This window comes from Paramisgurnus dabryanus, chromosome 1 (genome assembly GCF_030506205.2).
Source record: "Paramisgurnus dabryanus chromosome 1, PD_genome_1.1, whole genome shotgun sequence".
Lineage (NCBI taxonomy): Eukaryota > Metazoa > Chordata > Actinopteri > Cypriniformes > Cobitidae > Paramisgurnus > Paramisgurnus dabryanus.
This window is the reverse complement of record NC_133337.1, coordinates 9,956,318-9,977,950: the sequence shown is the minus strand read 5'-3', so window position 1 is coordinate 9,977,950 and position 21,633 is coordinate 9,956,318. Positions and strand designations below refer to the sequence as shown.

The 21,633-nt window shown below is 41.6% G+C and overlaps 1 protein-coding gene and 1 long non-coding RNA gene across 2 annotated transcripts; one reads left to right on the top strand and one right to left on the bottom strand.

Moving 5' to 3' along the window:
- Positions 1-1,077: 1,077 nt before the first annotated feature.
- On the bottom strand, positions 1,078-8,263 carry LOC135747052 (scavenger receptor cysteine-rich domain-containing group B protein-like). Its single transcript, XM_073815918.1, has 4 exons — positions 8,207-8,263; positions 3,338-3,365; positions 1,499-1,831; positions 1,078-1,406 (listed from the first exon to the last, which is right to left on the bottom strand). Exons 1-4 carry the CDS (start codon positions 8,261-8,263, stop codon positions 1,078-1,080), a joined length of 747 nt encoding a protein of 248 aa, XP_073672019.1.
- A 4,157-nt stretch (positions 8,264-12,420) lies between these two features.
- Positions 12,421-21,409, top strand: LOC135747242 (uncharacterized). The gene is made up of 3 exons (XR_010531813.2): positions 12,421-12,695; positions 13,486-13,532; positions 21,363-21,409. It is a non-coding gene; the product is annotated as an uncharacterized lncRNA (long non-coding RNA).
- The last annotated feature ends 224 nt before the right edge of the window (positions 21,410-21,633 follow it).

Below are 21,633 nucleotides of genomic sequence, written 5' to 3'. Positions count from 1 at the left end.
AGGAGTTCTAGTCTGAGGGATAAGCTTGTTTTTGCAGACACTCATGTCTCTTCTCCAACTACTCTAACTGATGCCCAGGGTAATTTTCCATGCTACAGATGTACTTCTTGCACAAAATATGTCAAATGCCAATCATTTATACATCCTCGTACACAAAAAAAGATATAAGATCAAACAATTGATAACTTGCAAGAGTACATATGTGATTTATATCATTATTTGTCCTTGTTCTCTGTTATATGTAGGCAAAACCACACGTGCTTTACACACCAGAATGATTGAACATACCAGTGCAATTCGTAGATGTGATGATGCATCTCCCATCTATCGTCATTTTAATCTTGCTAAACACTCTTTGTCTGATATGAAGTTCCTGGGCATCGAGAGGATTTTACCTCACAGAAGAGGTGGAGATAGAGACAAGAAACTGTTACAAAGGGAGGCCTTTTGGATTTTTGAACTTAAATCTTTATTTCCTGAGGGTATGAATGAAGAATTTGAACTTCCATGTTTTTTGTGATTTATTTGTTTATTTTGTGTAATTTTTTGTAACATTATTTCTGTATGGATGTTTACATAGTTTGTTATGTTAGATTTCTGTGATTATTGATTGCCATTTGTGCTAATTGATGATTGTGATAATTGGACTCAGCTGATGGCGAGGGTGCTTGTTTGTTGTACATTGAGCACTGAGGATAGCAAGCTGCTGAAACGTTTGCTCAGGTTTTAAATTCACATTTTTACACTATGCACTTTAATGAATAAATTTTGTACTTTCTAGACCTTTTGAGTCTGTTTGGATTCAGTGTGCGGTCAGCCATTTTTCTACCTCATTCTACATATCTTTCTTGGTTCTACGCACCTGAAGAAATATATAGTTTATAGAGAGCGCAACATTTTTTTCCTATACAAGATTTTCCATCATGAAATAACTACAATCTGGTCATACATCACTGTCATTGGAAATAAGTCACATGAAGATCGTCAAAATGTCTCTTTTGTGTTAGCAAACAGGTTTAAAGCAAATGAATAATGACAGAGTTTATACTTTTAGGGGAACTACATACAATATTTATATCAAAGAATTTTAAGCTCACGGTTACAGATGACTCCAGCATCTTTTGAGTGAGTACATTCCTGTATTCCCCATTTTGTCGAGTTACAGCTCACTAATGTAGCCTCACTCCCAGAACATTGTGCAGCGTCCATCCATGTTTGTCCGGAACCTTCACCAAAATAAGCACCAATCTTCACCCCTTGAGCTTCTGCACAGCCCACTTCTCTACACACCACTGCAGCGTCTGATAGATCCCAGCCGTTATCACACACTGTTCCCCATTGACCATCATGAAGAACCTCCACTCGTCCAGAACAAGAGTCCATACCGTTCACCAACCTAACAGAACCTTACAAACAACCAGGATCTGGGATTAGAAATTGTTTTTTTGTCGCTTTGGTTCTGTTCAGTTTGCAGTTTTTTTATGTAGCTTATATTTACCTTGACAAACGACTCCTGCGTCTTCCCAATGATAACAGTTGGTTACTCCCCACCCTGCACTTCCACAGTTTATCAGTGAAGACTCCGTGCCATTACATCTTACATCATCCATCCATATTGGACCTGGACCTTGTCCAAAATATGCAACACTTTTCACCTCTATCACATCTCCACAGCCCATTTCTCTACACACCACTGTAGCATCTGAAAACTCCCAGAAATCATCGCACACTGTTCCCCATGTTTCATTATAGAAAATCTCCACTCGTCCTGAACAGTAGCTGACACCATTCACCAGCCTGACAGGAGATTCGGCTTGTGCATTTATAAAGTCTGTGTGCAATTGTATTACAAGTCAAAACAAAGATACATGGATACAAAATTCTGAGAGATTTGAGTATTCTATATGAAAAGTGACAAAACATAAATTTAGCAAAAGTATAGCTTCATAATAAAGAAATCGAGTTTTTTCTTACCGCAAAGAAAAATGAGCCACACAAAATGTAGCATGATGCCTAAAAGAAAAATGTTTTTCATTTTAACACTTTAAAAAAAGTATGACTAGTATGAAGTATCCTGCAGTGTTTTTGTTTTTTGAGGTTTTAAAAATATTTAAAAAAGCAAAAATTGCATACCTTACTATTAAATTTATTTCTTTTTTACCAAAAAAAGAGAATTACTGCAACAGAAGTAGCTACACATATTAATTAAACAATAATATAAAGCCCATCTCAATTATTCAATTTCATTTACCTGGTACAACTCCTGTTCTGCAGTTTATTCGTCTTCACCATCAAAGAGTCAAGACGTCAAAGGCGGACGTGCAGATGTTTTTATTTGGACTTGGACTCACCTGTCCCCTCTGCTCCTCCTCTCAAATGACTCAGCAGACAACACTGATCTTTACATTTATGTTTCTGCCAGATGTTTACTCTACAGTGATGACTTATGGTACATTTATGCTAAACATAAGACCATTTCAACCCACCTATTACCAACTGAACTGCAAATTGCTACTGTAGTTATGAAGCCTGAGCCTGATGGCACTCCACTTACCACATTTACTTACAACTTGGGCCAAAGCAAACGCTTCCTTTGGCATATTAAAAATACTATCAGAATTTACTAATGACAGGCAATGGAAAATTTAAATGCATGGATACAGTTGCTTTTGCGACTGACCTTATTGCATATGCATTTGTCGGATTTTCGGGAAAATAGTTTTTAAATGAATCACGCAACATTGTTTACTAAGCTTTGCACTTGTCAGTTTACTGGTATTTGCCATTATGTAACACCTAAAAACACCAAGAGCAGCGCAAATTATTGTAGGTTTTATGTTGGCATTATGGAAATTAGATTTTGCACCCATGTTCTTTAACCTGTGTCTTGTTAGTAAATCAACCATAAAAATTTCCACTTTATTAAAACCACGCTGATTTCCCATGTTTAGTAAATCTGTCCCTTAATCTTATCATAATTCATAGCAGTGTTCAAAACATACAGTCTGTTCATGTTAAATTATGTCAATGAGATCATACTTGATGGGTCAGTGTCGCAAACTTCAATAAGTGACCACATTTGAAATTCAAATCACATGGAACTTAACATTTACATTATATTTACATAAAAATCCTAAATAAACCATCATGCCCACAGCGTTCACATGCATAAGATGATGTGCCATAATGTGCCCTGGTGAAATTGAAAACACAAACTCGACAGTTGATTTACGGTGTTGTGGTTAAAACTAACCCAAACCCAGAGAATGAACTATTTTTGCCTCACACCCAGTTAGACTCAAGTTACCCAAGATTCTATAGATTGAAGCTACAGTACTTGTTTCCACCTGACTGAGCTCGTGCCTCTGTAAACAAATTAGACACATATCAAATGAACACCTACAGGCTTTTCCTCAGAATGACAGTTTGCATATTCTGTTGGTTGAAATAGTCACATGATTTCAAAGAGCACTCCTGGATGCAGCCAAATTGGATTGATTTATTACCCAAGGTGGCACGACGGCTATATTTGTAAATATTAAGTTAAACCACACGAAGGACGGGGAAGGACAATCTGGCATCTCTAATTCATATAACTTGCATGTTTTCTGACTGTGGGATGAATACTGGAGTAAATCCACACTGACACAAGGAGAATATGCAAACTCCTCACAGAAAGACCACATGACTCATCCGAGGCTCCATTTGAATGTAGAATACTTATATATATATATATATATATATATATATATATATATATATATATATATATACATAGGAGTCAAATTTACTAACCTAAGCTATGCTGCCATGTTCTTTATAGAGAGAATAAGCTTTCTCCTGACCACCCTTTTAACTCTTTCGCCACCATTGACGAGATATCTTGTCAATCAAGAGAAAACGCTTCCCTGCCAATGACAAGATTTTCCGTCTTTCCGCAATACCGCTATTATCCACCATTGCTTCCGCAACTTTTTAAACCAGGAAGTATTGCCCTATGGCGGCTGCATGTCCGTGTCTGTTTTAAAGATTGCTCTGAATGGGATCTCTATGAAAAGTCCGTCACAAAATGGAATTATCTCAGCTTTTTGCTCAAAATGTGGTGTTTTTGCAGAAACCTACCCATATTCAAAAGCTGATTACAAAAGAACCACTGAAGGTAGGATGAAACTGTTTTTTTTTTTTTTTTTTGAAAGCAGAGGGTCTGTTCTTTCATTTGGTATATTGTATGTTCATATATTTAAAGAACATTTTCTGGAAGGCATTAAACTTTGGTGAAAATCATGAAAAACGCTGGCGCTGGCTGGCAACTTTTTAAAAAACCCTGGCGGTGAAAGAGTTAAAAAAGCACTACTTGTTGGAAATGGAAAAAGCCTTATATCCATTTCTAGATTGATGGGCAGTGACAAGTGCTTCGCTAAGATCATTACCGATGTTTTTCCTCCCTGTCATTGACTTAATACTTTTGAATGCCTCAGACCAGTAAACTGCAAAAAACTGTGCTTTATAGAGTTGCTAATGATCGAGGGGTGTGTCTCCACCACCTCCCTAGATCCATAGGCTATAAATCAGCATATCATACACCATAGGTCAGTAGAGGTACACCATAATGTACACACATCAGTAAATCATGCACTGTAAAAAATACTTAGCTGCCTTAAAAATTTTTGTTGAATCAACTCGGATTTATAAGTCATTTCAACTTTCTATTATTTATCTTGACTAGAGATGAGTTGTTATAACTACAGGTGAGTTGTTATAACTTATAAAATTAAGTAGACTTTTTTCAACTATATTTTATAAGTTGTGACAACTCATCTGTGTTGACATGATTTGTAAATCTTAGTTGATTTAACAAAAAATTTTAAGGCAGCAAAGTATTTTTTACAGTGTGGGTTTAGGCACTGGTAAGGATCCTGGATCTCTATACACTGGGACAATGATGAGGTATTTTTCTGTGACGCATTGTGAAACATCACCACTGATATTTATCAACAACAGGCAGAATCAAGTTTTCTTTTGATTTCTTATTTGTTTAAATGGTTCCTTGATTGTGATTTCCCTTTTTGTTTACTTCAATTAGGGTGTAATGTTGCTCTTTAACTCATTCCCCACCAGCCATTTTTTTTTAAGTTGTGAATTTCAAAAAATGGGTTCCAGGAAAATTTTCTTCTAAAAATATATAAACATACAAATACATCAAATGAAAGAACAGACCCTCTGCTTTGAAACAAACAATAAACAAACAAACAAACAGGAAAAAAAAACGTTTCATCCTATCTATATTTTTTCTCTGCTTATAAACTCTTAATAGTTGAAGTTTTAAGGGTAATTTAGTAAAAATAAAATAATTACTTTGTCAGTTAGAAAACTGCTATAACAGAAAGCTGGTTGAAGGACTCCGATATTAATGATGTTCAGATTAAAGGTTACAATATGTTTAATGCCAACAGCAGGCCCGGCGCCATGAGAGGGCAAAAGGGGGCATTGCCCCCTCAGATCTGATTTGTGCCCCCTCTGTTTCATTTTTGTATTCATGGTTAAAATGTTCAACCTTTTGATTTAAATAATAATTTAACCTTATCCCCATATGGGATTTAGAATGTTCAGTGACGTGACATTACTGCCAGATTCAAACATCTTTCGCGTTGGTTGGCATGGCCAGATGGACGAGCTCAGCGCTGTCATAGCAACACTATGCAGTGTTTTCAACCTCATAATGTTTATTTTAGATTTCAGACATTTAAATACACATAAGCACTGGTAAAACAATAGCTTATAGTTTGTAAAATACACACTGATGTCTGTGGAAGCTACAATTGTAATGACACGAACTGAGCGGAAGCAATTGCAGGTGAAAACACAATGTTTATTTATAAACACAGAGAGAGAAATGACACAAGCAGGAAATGTCCGGTGTTGTTGGCAATGATGACGAGGACTACGGTGGTAGGTGGTTATTGAGTGCGGCGTTGGTGGAGTGGTGAGCAGTGGTGAATCCAGACTGTACACGGAACATCCACACGGAGACGACGACGACAATAAACAATCCACAATGCGACTCGTAATCCAAGACAGAGACGAAGAACCACACAACACGAGGACCAAACAGAAAGTGATCATCTGGCAGGGAACAGAGAGTCATGTGAGTATTTATGGAGGAGATGTAATGATGAGCAGCTGGAGCGAGGCAATCAACACACAGGTGAGCGGCATCAGCCTAACGAGCACATGGCAGAGCTGTGAGTAACAAACACACACACACAAACATGACACGGAGGAAACAGTGGATTTCCTACCGTGACAACAATAAAAATCTATTCAAATAAGGTAGTAATTTGCAAATAATAAATCAATATTATTTTCAAATAATAATAATTTGCCGATGTATGTTATTCATATCAGACAAACACAGTGGAAGTATAAAGTTTACTTTATTGTTATAAAGGTTATAATGATACCTGTTTGAGAGACGGAGATGCGCATCTGTCAAGCAGCTATTACATAACAGAGCGAGGCCAGAGACGAACGTGCTTTTAAACAGGACATAATATATAGAATAATTTGTGCTTCTTTAAATAACTGTAAGAATACATTTCCTTTAAATATCATTTTTGTCATATAAAGTTTTAAAAGATAATAATGTTTTTTTCCACTTTTATTGCTTAGACTTGTTAATGCGGTTAACAGTGTTTTGCGCATTTACCTCAGAGTTTATTTCAGTAATATTGCTTTTTTTCTGGTAATAATACAATTTACAAGTCAATCCTGCTTCCTTGTCCATTTATCAATTTCATTATGCTGTTGTGTTAAGTTATATGTGGATATTTATTGCCATATGAGACGTTCATTGCCGTTATATGAATACTCTCGTCTATTATTCAAATCATATTCGGAATAATTTGTGCACCTTTGATTAACTGTAAGAATACAGTTCCTTTGAAATTTATTTTTGTCAAAGTTTTGAGATATAATAATGTTGTGAGGATATTTATTGCTATTGCCGTTGAATACTCTCATCTATAATATGGAAATCACATAGTAGGAAATATATAATGTGGTATACTGAAAAGTTGCCCTGCTAATTTTATTTATGATATATGTGGAAATAAATAACCCTTGCAAATCTGCTGATTTAATCCATTATGCCCCGGCCACCAGGCTAGAGATTTTAAACATCCTTAATCCACATTTACTAGTCTATCAAATAATATCTCATGATCTATCATCATTACGCTGTTAAAATTTTGCTAGTCGGTTTCTGGTTACTTGTGCAGTTGCATATGGAGTGTTTTATGGAGCGTTCCAAAGGGAGATCTCAATGTGTATTATTCATTGATGGTATAAAGTTAAGCCCCCTCAACAATTTCAAAAGCCCCCTCAGTCATTTCATACTGCAGCCAGGCCTGGTCAACAGAGTAAGTTAAAGGGGAAGTGGTGTCACTGCATGAAAAGTGGAATTTTCGTCAGAATGTGGCACTGTAGATTGTTGTGAAACTCCAAGTATACGACTGCGCATGACAATTTGCAGCCAACACCGTAAACTGCCGTAAGTTGTCAGAAGTTGACGTGGGTCTTGCTCTGAAGTTGTCCCCCCTTCCCCTAATTCTAGGGGAGGCTTTAACATGTAAATGAACATGCTGTGAGCTATACAAATGCAAATCAGGGTAGCAGCTGAGGGAGTTTTACTCAGGTGACATTCTGAGAGGTTTTAAACTTTGATTTTACAGTTTTTTACGATTGTTTAGACACTAAAATTTGCAAAATTCTACTCCAATGACCAAAAACCTCCACAGATTTGCACAACATTACACACAATGTTTGCTTCACCCTTTTTGCAAAACATTACACACAGTGATTTGTAAAACTTTACACACATTTTCACACCTGTAATCAAAGGCAACTGTAATCTAAATGGAAAGACTAGAAGAAGAAGAAAAAGAAGAAGAGAAAGAAATGTAATTGGACACATGGCAATCACCAATGTGCCAGGGCAGTGAGGGGTTAACATCTCCCTTTGCGCTGCTATCACACAAAATGGGGTCCTTGTCATTTGGAACAATGTCTCATTGCATCGGGCTGCTCTGGTCCATAGTTGGTTCCATGAGCACCCTGAATTTGAAGTCTTATACCTTCCCCCATACTACACCTTCCTGAATCCAATAAAAGAGTTTTTTTTTCAGCATGGCGGTGGAAGGTTTATGACCTGTGGCCCTATGACCGTGTGCTCCTCATTCAGGCCATGGAGGAGGCCTGTGATCATATCGTAGCAGCGTCTGTGCAGGGGTGAATTTGTCACATGAGGCGATACTTCCAACGGTGCCTTGCCAATGAAGACATAGCCTGTGATGTGGATGAAATCTTATGGCCTGATGCAGCCAGACGGAGAGATGATGAATAGTTACAGTATACTTGTTGCTTTTACAGTAGTTTTTCTTCAGAGTCAAAGTGTATGTAGGTACTTCATGCATAATTTTTTATTTGTCTACAGATGTTATTTGTTTCAATGATTTCATTGTTGGTTGATTACTGTAACTGATTATGGTAAGAAATACTGTAAGTATTGAAATAAATACTTGAAATATTCAGTCTGCAGCATCAGTGTTGTGCAGTTTATAGTAGGCATACTTGTGTACATTCTCCCCTTATTTCAAACTAATCATGAAGATTGTTGTGGGTTTGTTTGGACAAAAATTGCTATTTTCTAAAATAATTTTTTTACAAATGTGTTTTTTATTTATCACACCAGTGTAAAACTGGCTGCAATAGTGTCTGATCATTGAGGACTGTGTTGGTTAAATGAAAACTAATAGCATTTTCACAAAGATGTGTATATGTTTTGACTGAAGTGTGTATGTTTTGACTGAAACGTGTCATTTTGCAAACAATCTAGGAATTATGCAAATTGAGTGTGGTGTTTGGATAATTGTGATTATAGTTTGAAAAAAAAGAACCTGGTTTTCAAAATTGTGTGTAAACAATTGAAAAAAACTGTAATAAAATCTCTGGTATCAGTATAGCCAAATTACAAACTCTTAAATTGTAGCTTGAATTGATTTATTTTCAAAGTATGCTACACTGTTAACCCCGATATTGTCTTAATGATGTAAACATTACTTAATATTTTGAGTTTTGGACATATACTTAAAAATATATTATACCCATAATCCTTTGTCCCTGAATATTATAATTATTTAAGCTTTTTTACAGAATTAAGAACTAATAAGAACTTTAACTACTTAAATATTTGTTAAAATTTCATAGAGGTTTATGCTCTAATATTATTCATGTTGTTTAGTTTTAAATGATCAATTACCATTTTTGTTAATGAAAGTCACCGCTCAGGTGATCAGTGTTTATTGACATAAACAGCACATTGTATTGTATTTTTCGCAGTTTTGTGTGTTTCTCAGTGGAGAATCAAGTTTATTCAATGACTGACTTAGTCATGAGTTTTGTGTTATAATACCATTTATAACACTAAGAGAATTATAATTATAAATGAATTAAAAATAAAAAATCTTTCAACTCAGTTAACTAAGCGGAGATGTTGGACAGAGTAATTCAAAATCACAATTTATCACAATACTTTCAAAATATTTTTCACTAATTTTTTCAAACTATCTCTTTAAGTAGATTCAGTTTGTCCAGGCTAACAGTATATATTAATATCTCTGTATGTCATTAGCAATAACCAATGTTAGGTAAAAAAAAAGATACACAAAACAATTTATTTCAACAATTTTAATTGTTTTAACAGAGTTTTAATCAGGCTCAATTTGTGCATTCTATGCAAACAACATCAAACAACATGTCAAACAACAAAATGTCTGTCTGGAAGGGAATGAAGCAAGGAATCTTGTGCAATTACATCACAGCTCAAATACTGTGCATAGTGGCATGACTACAGTTATTGAATTCACATACTGGTAATCCTGCCATACTTGTCCATCATATACATCTCCTAACACACCCTTTGGCATTTCCCGCTTTTGCCTTTCAACTAATTTCTCTTCAAATCCAAGTCTTTTAACAAGTCCTCCCAGAGACTGCACAACACTCTTGTATCAGTAAGAACGTATTGGATGGACATACTCTTCACTGCTCAAATATGTAGCCTTGCTTAGCAAGGCAAAACAAACATTTCTTCCTTAATGCAGACCTCTGCTGTGGGTGATTGTAGAATGGGATGTGACCACAAGTCCTGCAAACCTTTGTACCATCCCATCTGAGCTCATAGGTTTCAGTAAGCATGTACACTGTCATACATTTTGGACAAACCACATACTGTAAGAAGTCGTCACGGAGGATACCAGTCAATTTCATCATGGCCGAAAGGTTCATCAAAAAGTGTTCTGGTTTTTCACTTCTGGCCTGATCACTTCCATGCTCCTCCCCATCTTGTATGTGAGGATAGGCTTCACTCTGCTCCTCAGCAAGGATTTCCCCCTCTTCATCCACATAGTCATCCTATGAAAATTTAAAGGACATATTTAAAACACATGCAATGCACATACTCAGCACCACCATTAGACCATTTGAGATTGAAAAGTCCATCATGAATGTGGCCATTTGAGATTGAAAAGCCCATCGTTAATATGGTCATTTGAGATTTAAAAAGAACATAATTAAAATGTTCATTTCTCATCAATATGGCCATTTGAGTATGAAAAGATTTGAAAACTGTAGTTGAAAAAGATCATGTGCATCTCAAACAGCTAGCTTTAGTGCAATGAACCAGTTAAGTAGTTTGTGGGAACTTCATCCACTTCATTTTAGGATTTTTTAATACTTTATAAAGTGTGTTTATACTTTAGTTGCTTTCATTAGTTAACTAACAGAAATTTAAGAGTGGAAAACAATCATATGGGTGAAAATTGTTAGGTTTTCTCATTTCAGCTCTGGATTAGCATGTATTGAACTTTATACTAGTATATCCAAATGTAATTTCATGCTTACCACACAACAGGAGATGTCCAGGAAAAGATGAATGCTTTGGTCATCTGCTGTTTCGTCTGAAAAACAACAAACAGAAGATATCGTTATGCATTATAATGCGGTATTCCTATTCAATTATAATTTACTATTAAAATAACAACAACAGTGATAATCAACCACATTTAACTCCAACCTTTTTGTGAGCAAGGGCTGCCACAATGGATAAAACATGCTGGAGGGCTACTTTTTGATATAGTATATACTCAAAACTTTTTTGTTTAACTTGTTGATTTTACTTTAATTTACTTGTTGTTATGTTTAAGTATTGTTTAAAATGTTAACATACGTAAAGCAAGCCAAGCTTATATAAAAAAATATGTAATTATGCTCACCGTTGTCTGAACTGCAATTCGCTGGGTGCGTTTCTTCAAATTCTTTAATCACTTCTTTTTCTGGGTCCTCGGAGTGAATTTCACTTTCACCAATCTCTCTAACTCCAGACACATGACGGGACATCACTCACAGCGGGTTAATGACTGGATAGCAGCAGGCTCTGTACGTTATCTGAAGTAGCCCTTTTGGATTTTTTTCTTCCAAACTCCATTATTGAAATAGCGCTTTCTGTGGTCAAAATACTGTGTATGACACAGTTCAGTGTTGCAATGTTTACAGAAGCGCCGAGGTCGTTTCTTCAGTCTTGGGACTTCCATCTTTCAACTGACAGCACACTGTGTTGATATCACACAGAGCTTCCGGCACATCGCGTTTGTTGTTTATATCATACGCATGCGCGCACGTCTCACAAGATTTTCCTTATATCAATAACCTCGCATGTGATTGGAGGAGCCCGACAGGCTTCTCGCCATATCAAATTAAGAATAGTGTCAAAAGAAATAGGTTGGTAGGTGGTAATCGAAGAGACCCAGGTAGCCAGTGCATTCGGGCCAGATCCGGCTGAGTGTCGGCGCACACGGCTGTGTTCTGGCTGCGGCTTACCAGCATTAAGCCAGCACTGGCCCAGCAAAAGTTGCCAGATTCGGCTAGGCTGTGGATATGCGGATTTGGTCCGATTTTGGCTGACAAATGGCATATTTTCCACATATTGGCTTTCACATTTCACGTTTGTTTTAATAAAAAATATATTAATTTAACAATTGATATGCATATAATTGTTTCTATTTAATGTTTTGATAATTGTTTTTAGTTTTCCTGATTAATGGTAGCCTATGTCAATAAGTGAAAAGTATGTGAGGAAAAGTTAACCTCAGAAATTTTTCCCTAATAAAATAAGGGAAGGGGAGAAGCATATTTTAATGTTAAGAATAGGTTTGTAGAGGCATAAAGTGCCATTAGCCTATTGAATGTAAGTATCTGGGCTATTAAGTTTATACTGAAATATTTTCTATGTATGTAATATTTCAACAAACACATATTGTATTAATTAATGGTCAAATACTAAATTGAGATTTTATAAAAACATTTTATAAGCTGTAAAGCTTGTCAATTTGTTTAATTTATTACAACTACAATTTTTCAGCCCTTTTCCAGAATTTGAACTAATTTGATCATAAAGATTGATCTATTTATAATTTATCGATTACAATTTTTAGACAATTAAAGCTGGTTAAAGGAACTTTTATTTTGGAAAAAGAACTGCTGCTGTTTCAAGACATGCGCACTAGCTGCGACATCTAGTGACGACATTTACCGGGCTTTAACGGTTGTAGCTGCATGAAGTCTGCTGCAATTTCTCTGAGGTAAGACTTTTTGGAAGTTATTTAACATAATTTTAATGCTTAAAATATTTATACTCTGCACATATTAGATATATGTAAACTTCATTTAAAAGAAGGACAAACTGGTGTGACTGATATAGTATACGTAATTTTTTAAATGACCACAATCCCACTTCAACAAATATGTAAATTAGCATTTGAACTTATTATTAAAATACTGAAGTCTTTCTAGATAAATTTGAGTAGAAAATCGATTTTTATAATTTATCTGACAAGGAGAATTCGGACATAAGAAATGAACTCTGCTCAGTTTAATAAACTTACTTAAACAGTAATATTTCGTTTAGCATAACAAACAAATAATATTTCGCAACTCATAAAACTGGTCTGAGGATTTGCCTCAGCAGTCTATGCAACAGGCGGGAGTAACTGAGGGATCGTGAAGCTATTCTGCTAAACACTCTTAGCCACCTCAGCCAGTTCCGCTATTATACAGCTGACTGAGGTAATTTTTTTTACCAAGGGATAACTTTGTCTGGTACAGAAAACGTTTAAATTTCACAGAATCGAGAGCATTGCAGCTACAGGACACAGCTGGTAGTTAAACTTCTTTACTTAAAGTGCACCTGCAGTAAAAATATTTCCACCTCACTGTTGCACAACATTATAACCGATTTCATCTATTGAAAGATACTTTGTAGAAAATGAGTGAACCTTAATTATGTAATTATTACTCAACATTTTGTATCTATGATCTGTCTGTCTGTTATACAACTTAACAACTTATTGTGATTGTTTTTGTCACATTTAGATTTCTCAAGATCATCAGTTTGGACAGAATTCATTTGAAGAATTAATGTAAGTAAAAGTACAATATTGGACGGGGCATGGATATTTCTTGGGAATCAGTTTTGTTGCATTGTTAATGTCAGGACTGTCTGAGGGGTCAATTGGGGCCAGAAGTATGATAGGGATTCGTTTAGGGCTACAAATACATATTACAAATAACAAGTCTTTAAAAAGTCTTTACATTAAGTAGTCTAAACTAAACTTTGATATGTAAACGTTGTTATGTAAACTATAATAACAAGATATTCTATTAGATCACAATTCCAGTTTATGGATTTGGCATTTGCAGTCATTTTGAAAAATAAATATAATGGTAGAGAAAACACAATTATCTGTGGATGTGTGTGATTAAGAGTAAGGAAAACTTACTTTTTTATATAATTGAAAATCTCAAAACAACCCTTAAAAACGTCTCGGTTACGTATGTAACCCTCGTTCCCTGAAGGAAGGGAACGGAGACGTCGCGTCGTGACCGACGAATTGGGAACCGCTCCGCGGGTGACCTATCTACTTCGAGAAACTATAAAAACGCCAATGAACTTGGCATGCAGGTATTTGCATAATGCCGGCGCCGCCCCGCCAGGTGCGTATATAAGCCGCAGGTGCACAATACCAAATTAGCTATATTATTGCTGAGAAGCCGAGCAACAGTGCCCGGCCTGAAAAACAGCAATGGAACAGCAAACTGTGGCGACGGGACGTGACGTCTCCGTTCCCTTCCTTCAGGGAACGAGGGTTACATACGTAACCGAGACATTCCCTTTCAGTCGGTCACTACGACGTCACGTCGTGACCGACGAATTGGGAATCCCTACCAAAACGCCACTGCAGCTGAACCCTTCCAGTGTCTGTAAAAGCCCTCCGCCCTCCACATAAGGGGCGGAACCTAAGGCGAAATGCAGAAGGCCGGTCACTACCTGTTCCTTAACCCACGATAGTGAAGCAGCGAACTGGGGAAGCGTCTAAACTGAGCGGAGCTAGAACACTGCGGAAGCCATCCCCTAAGAAGGTTGAATGGATGACATAAAAATATGAAACAACCGATAGGTTGCTCATAAGAAGTCTCTGAACAAAACATAGTATGCAGAGAGATGCAGAGCAGGCTCTGCTAAGGAAAACGTGGAGGATTAGTACCCCACGGAGTATACACACAAATGAACCCCACGTAGGGGACAAATGTGGACGCCTAGCCTACACAGGATTACAGAGAATACATCAGTGATAGGTTGACAGCGGATGCTCCGCAACACCAGCTATCAGGGCGGTGGAGAAGAGGCAAAAACAGTTTTTGAGACGTTTTTCCCCGATGGCCTTCCATATTGGTGCAGATGTGCAGCACCAAAATAGAGGCTCCAAGCCGACACACGAGCCGACCCTCGGCATTCTTAACTAGTTAGTAGAAAGAACCCGAGTGGAAACCGGTTCGACACGAACACTATAGAATCTTGTGAACGTATAGGTGTCGCCCAGCCTGCAGCTCTACAAATATCTGTTAGCGAGGAACCGCGAGCCAGTGCCCAAGATGATGCCACACTGCGTGTAGAGTGGACACGTAAATTAAACGGACAAGGCACATTCTGCTTTTGATATGCAAGGGCTATAGTATCCACAATCCAATGGGACATCCTCTGCTTGGTGACAGCTTTTTCTTTCTGCTGACCACCGTAACAAACAAAGAGCTGATCTGAGGTCCTAAAGCTTTGCGTCCTGTCTATATACACACGTAGTGCACGAACAGGGCATAACAAAGCCGTGGCTGGGTCTGCCTGCTCCAAAGGCAGCGCTTGCAGGTTCACCACTTGATCTCTGAAAGGAGTGGTGGGAACTTTGGGCACAAAGCCGGGCCGGGGTCTCAGTGTTACGCTGGATGCAGCCGGCCCGAACTGGAGGCACGAATCGTCGACCGAAAATGCATGAATATCCCCTATCCTCTTAACAGAAGCCAAAGCGAGGAGAGTTAATGTCTTCATAGTAAGAAATTTAACACTCACACTATGCAGAGGCTCAAATGGGGCTTCCTGGAGTGATTTCAGCACCAAGGGCCGGTCCCACGGAGGAATAGAGGGAGGACGCGAAGGATTCAGTCTTCCAGCGCCTCTAAGAAATCTAATGACCAGGTCGTGCTGACCCACTGTCCTACCGTTTACGGGTGAATGGTGAGCTGATATCGCAGCGACATCGACCTTAATAGTGGATGGTGACAGCCTAATCTCCAAACGACGCTGGAGATACAAAAGCACAACACTAATCGGGCATTCTCGGGGGTTTTCACTTTGGGAAGAACACCAGTCGACAAACAGGTTCCATTTAAGCGCGTAAGCCTGTCTCGTAGACGGCGCTCGCGCTGCAGCAATAGTGTTAGATACCTCTTGCGGTAAATCACTCAAATCCTCCGTGCCCCGTCCAGAGACCACACATGGAGGTTCCACAGGTCGGGGCGCGGGTGCCATAATGTGCCCTCTTTTTGAGAAAGAAGGTCCTTCCTCAGGGGAATCTTCCAAGGAGGGGCTGTCGCGAGGAGAGAGAGTTCTGGAAACCAACTCCTGGTTGTCCAATACGGTGCCACCAACAGCACGCTCTCCTCGTCCTCCCGGATTTTGCATAGGGTTTGCGCAATGAGGCTCACCGGAGGGAACGCGTATTTGCGCATGTTTCGCGGCCAGCTGTGTGCCAATGCATCCACGCCGAGCGAGTCGTCGGCTAGTGAATAGAACAGGCGACAATGGGTCGTCTCTGGGGAAGCAAACTGATCTATCTGCGCTTTGCCGAAACGTCTCCAAATCTGCTGAACCGCAATGGGGTGGAGTCGCCATTCGCCGGGATGCGCAGCCCGAGAGAGCGCATCCGCCTCTACATTGAGCGTGCCCGGGATGTAAATGGCACGAAGAGACCTCAAATTCTTCTGACTCCAAGTGAGGAGATGACGGGCGAGATGCGACAGGTGACGCGAGCGTAAACCGCCTTGACGATTGATGTACGCCACGGTCGCAGTGATGTCTGTGCGAACTAATACATCTTTGCCCCGTAACTCGTTGCTGAAACGGACGAGCGCAAGATATACAGCCCACATTTCCCGGCAGTTTATGTGCCAATGCAGCTGGGGTGTCGTCCAGACCCCCGAAACCGCCAGCCCATCGTACGTGGCCCCCCACCCCGTGTCTGAAGCATCTGTGCATACTATCGCATGCCTGGAGACCTGTCTCAGAGGCACACCGGCTCGGAGAAACGCATGGTCTGACACGGAGTGAAAGTGCGACGACACGCAGGTGTAATGATAACACGGTGAATGCAGTGCAGCCACGCTCTCCTCGGGACTCGATCGTGAAGCCAATGCTGAAGCGGTCGCATATGAAGCAGTCCGAGCGGAGTTACAGCTGCGGCTGCTGCCATATGCCCCAGGAGCTTCTGAAATTGTTTCAGCGGGACCGCGCTCTTGCTCTTGAATGTATTCAGGCAAGTCAGAATCGACTGTACACGCGCTTCTGTTAGACGAGCTGTCAAATCGATCGAGTCCAGTTCCATCCCGAGAAAAGAGATTCTCTGCACGGGGCAAAGCTTGCTCTTTTCCCAGTTGACCCGAAGACCCAAACGAGCGAGGTGTTTTAGAGTAAAATCTCTGTGATCGCACAGCGTCTGACGTGTTTGAGCTATTATGAGCCAATCGTCTAAATACGCGAGAATGCGCACACCTTTCTCTCTCAGGGGTTTTAAAGCCCCCTCCACTACTTTGGTGAATACACGGGGCGACAGAGAGAGCCCGAATGGGAGGACTTTGTACTGGTATGCTCGCCCCTCGAACGCAAAGCGGAGAAACGGCCTGTGCCGGGGGAGAATCGATACGTGGAAGTACGCGTCCTTCAGGTCGATAGATGCGAACCAATCGTTTGGACGAATGCATGGAAATATGCGCTTGGGCGTCAGCATCTTGAACGGCATTCTGTGAAGTGCACGGTTCAGTGAACGCAGGTCCAGGATCGGTCGCAAGCCGCCGGTTTTCTTGGGTACAATAAAGTAAGGGCTGTAAAACCCCGACCTCATCTCGGCTGGAGGGACCGGCTCGATCGCGTACTTCGCCAATAGGACAGCGATCTCCGCACGGAGGACGTGCGCATCGGCAGCTCTCACCGTAGTGAAACGAACGCCGGAGAATTTGGGGGGACGCCGGGCAAATTGGATCGCATAGCCGAGACGAATCGTGCGTAAAAGCCAACGCGACGGGCTGGGAAGCTGTTCCCACGCCCCCAGACACCGTGCGAGAGGGACTAAAGGCACGATTGGTGTACCCGCGGCGGGCGCAACGGAGGTGATCGCCGGTGTGTGCGTATTGGCCGCACCGACAGCAGTGTTGTGCATGATAACACTCACCTGAGTCCGCTGCTGGGGGGGTGAGTAAGGGAGGCTCTGCTGGAGACACCTCACGCCACTCGATGCACCCTCTGGCGAAGGGGGAGGAAGACGATGGGTTATGAGCCCGTGATTGTCTTCTCTCCCCTGAGAAGACAGAGAGCGCGAAGGGGTTATGAGCCCGTGCGTTGCTCTCGTACTCCTCTGATGAGTCGGAGAACGAGGGGGGGTTATGAGCCCGCTCGTGTCTCCGGCGCTCATCTGAAGACCTAGAGATGGAAGTGGAATTCGCTCTTTTTGTGGAATTGTGGGTGCCGACTGAAAAGTCGGCGGAACAGAAAAATGAAACAAAGGATTCCCCAACCGGCCCTCCTCCGGTGGGGGGAGTGGTGCCTTCACCATCTCCCGAAGAGCGATCCCCTCCATCTCTAGGTCGCCCGTCTCAGGGCCGCTTCGATTTCCTTTTTCCACCCTTTGAAGCGGGCTGAGCGGGCGGGGCGGGCTGCTGACGACCGGTTCCTCGCTTCTTAGAAGAGCCCCGGGGAGGAACGGACGCGGCCGCCGCAGGACGCCCTCGGCGAGGAGCAGGCTGAGGTGCCGACGTGGACGGGGCAGGCGCAGGACGCCTCCGACGTGGCATGATCTGAGCGATGGCCTCAGTCTGCTTCTTGGCCGCGGAGAATTGCTGGGCAAACTCCTCGACCGTCTCGCCGAACAGGCCGGTCTGGGAAACCGGAGCATTCAGGAGCCGGGTCTTATCAGCATCCTTCATGTCCGCCAGACACAGCCAGAGATGGCGTTCCTGGACTACCAGGGTAGACATCGCACGCCCGACGGCGCGTGCGGTGACCTTGGTCGCACGAAGCGCCAGATCCGTAGCCGCACGCAGTTCAGAGAACTCCGCCGAGTCGTGACCTCCCGCGTGCAGGTCCCTCAGAGCCTTAGCCTGGTGAACCTGCAGCAGTGCCATGGCATGCAGGGCAGAGGCTGCCTCCCCACAAGCCTTGTAAGCAGCACCGGACAGCGCCGAAGTCTGCTTACAGGCCCGTGAGGGGAGAGTAGGCTGGTCCCGCCAGGAGGAAGCGACACCGGCCGGACACAACTGCATCGCGACCGGCCGCTCCACTGACGGGATACCAGTGTACCCCTTGGCATCTCCACCCTCGAGAGAGGTGAGGGGTGAAGGCTGAAACGGTCGGTTCCGGGCGGAAAACGGGGTTTTCCACGACCGCGTCAGCTCTTCATGCACCTCGGGGAAGAAAGGCACCGGGGGCGAGGACTGAGAAGCCCTGGCACCCCCGAAGAACCAATCATCGAGGCGGGACAGTTCAGGTGGGGGAGGTTTAGTCCACTCCAAGCCGACCGCCTCCGCCGCCCGAGCGAGCATGGCTGCCATCTCGGGGTCGAACACAGAAGCCGCAACCTGGCCCGAAGGCGGGAGCGGATCCGGATCGACGTCCGAGGCTGACAACCCCCCTTCCGATGTTACGGTGGACATCGCGTCGGGTGGAGGCTCGACAGAGCGCGAGGACACCGTAGAACACGGGCCGCTCGTCTCCATCGGGACCTCCGCTGGCAACGGATCAGGGCGCTGGGAGCTGCTGGACGAACCAGCAGACCGACCCAGCACCGTTATACGGAGATCATCCTTCGCAAGTTTGGTAGCTGCGCTCTTAGCAGCACCAGACTTGGAAGGCGGGCGCCGTTCCCGGAGAAACGACACCCGTCTCCGCAAATCCGCCATAGTCATGCCCTCACAGATGGAGCATGAACTATCACGCAACGCTGCCTCTGCATGCTGGAGCCCCAGACACGAAAGACAACGCTGGTGGCCATCCCGGGGGGCGATGAACACACCGCATCCAGAAACCGAACACGGACGGAAATCCATCTTTAAAAAGACGACCCTGACCGTGACACGAATGAGTGGCTGTCTTTAAAAAGACACAAAGCTCAAACGTGCTGCTCGTTTAGGGAAATCACTCTTTTGTGCGAGCTGGTGAAACACACAGGGAGAGGCAACGCACTCACTCGAACTCAAGTCCTAAATTAAAGAGACAGAGAGAGAGAGAGAAAGGGTGGAGAAAAAACACTGCGAGCCTCCGCTGAGGTGTCTTTGCCCAACCAACTTCAGCAAGCTGAGATTTTATTTTCTTCCCTTCCAGAACAGGATCTACGAAGATCAGATAGAAAGCTTCTCGAGAGCAGATGTCTGCCGGCTTCGAAGCAATAAAAGCTAATTTGGTATTGTGCACCTGCGGCTTATATACGCACCTGGCGGGGCGGCGCCGGCATTATGCAAATACCTGCATGCCAAGTTCATTGGCGTTTTTATAGTTTCTCGAAGTAGATAGGTCACCCGCGGAGCGGTTCCCAATTCGTCGGTCACGACGTGACGTCGTAGTGACCGACTGAAAGGGAACCAAATTGAGTTCTCTTTTGCTGCATCTTGCAAATATTACAATTTTAAATAGGCAAGGCTTAAAAAGGTATAAAAATAATAATGAACTTTCTCGATAATACAACACTGGCACAATTGGGCATGAAACCGTTTTTTTTACCTTAGTGGTGTGCCCTTATTCTAGTACTTATGTTTCTAGTAGCTATGTTTACATGCAACCAATTAATCAGTTTGTAATCGTATTGATGGCTCAATCGTATTAAAAAGCCGTCATGTAAAAACCTTAATCAATACGATTGAGGTAGATTGGATGCAAATTTGAATCGTATTGAAAGGGGTGGTGTAGTCCAATCTGTGATCCGATCAGCAGGAGAAAAGTATGCATGTAAATGCGTGAATCGAAGTATTTTGTCGAATGCAAAAATACATTGTGCATGTGCACAGAAAATTTGTGCTCAAGTTCACGTCGTATATTTACCTCTTATTTGCTTTGGTTTGGCTTTGGGGTGGCATTGCCAAGTCCTCTCTTTTTTTCGTTCAGATTTGGGCTACTGTTTAAACTGTCTTTGCGAGTTGTTTTTTCTGCGGGTCAGATATGAAAGGATTTTGTTCATTAGTTATTGGTATTTGGGCTGTGATAAGTCATTGGGATGCTTTTGGGCTAATTTTGAATGTCCATGGGGATGATTTTGATATGTGAAGCTGCCAACCCTGGCTGTGCGCTTGCACAGATGTTCGGTTTATATAAAATGTACATGAAAACAAACATTTTGAGGTGCAAACATTTAAACATGTTTAGGGTGCATGTAAACTGTATTGTTGTAACCTTTCATCGGATTAAATTCAGTCGGATTGACAAAATTTTGTGCATGTAAACATGGCCCTTGTGATGACAGTTTGTTCGAGGATAAGAAAACTGCCATCTAGGGTTTCAGAACGAAGCAAGAGCCATCAATATTATATATGTATTGTATGTTTATGTATATATACATTAGCAAGTAAATGTAATGGTTTTCTGAATAAATATACATAAATAATATAATGTGTCTAAAAATTATTATACAAGAAATTCAGATCTTTCATGTGTTTTTCAGAGCACTAGCAGGTTCCAATAAAGGCTGGAACAGAACAGACAGAAAAGGTACAGTATACTTTCTTTCCATGTCCGCTTTGCCCACGCACACATCCGTACCGCGGACATTCACAAATTTAGAAAAAATGAAGAAAAGTAGCAGCTTCACCACTGCATATACTGTTCTGTATGAGTGTGCAACTCAGCGTTCCCACAACGCGCACGCTTGACATCTGTTCCTCAGACATGAGGGCTCGCGAAGCACGAAGCACGCACACAGCGCGCAGTCAACA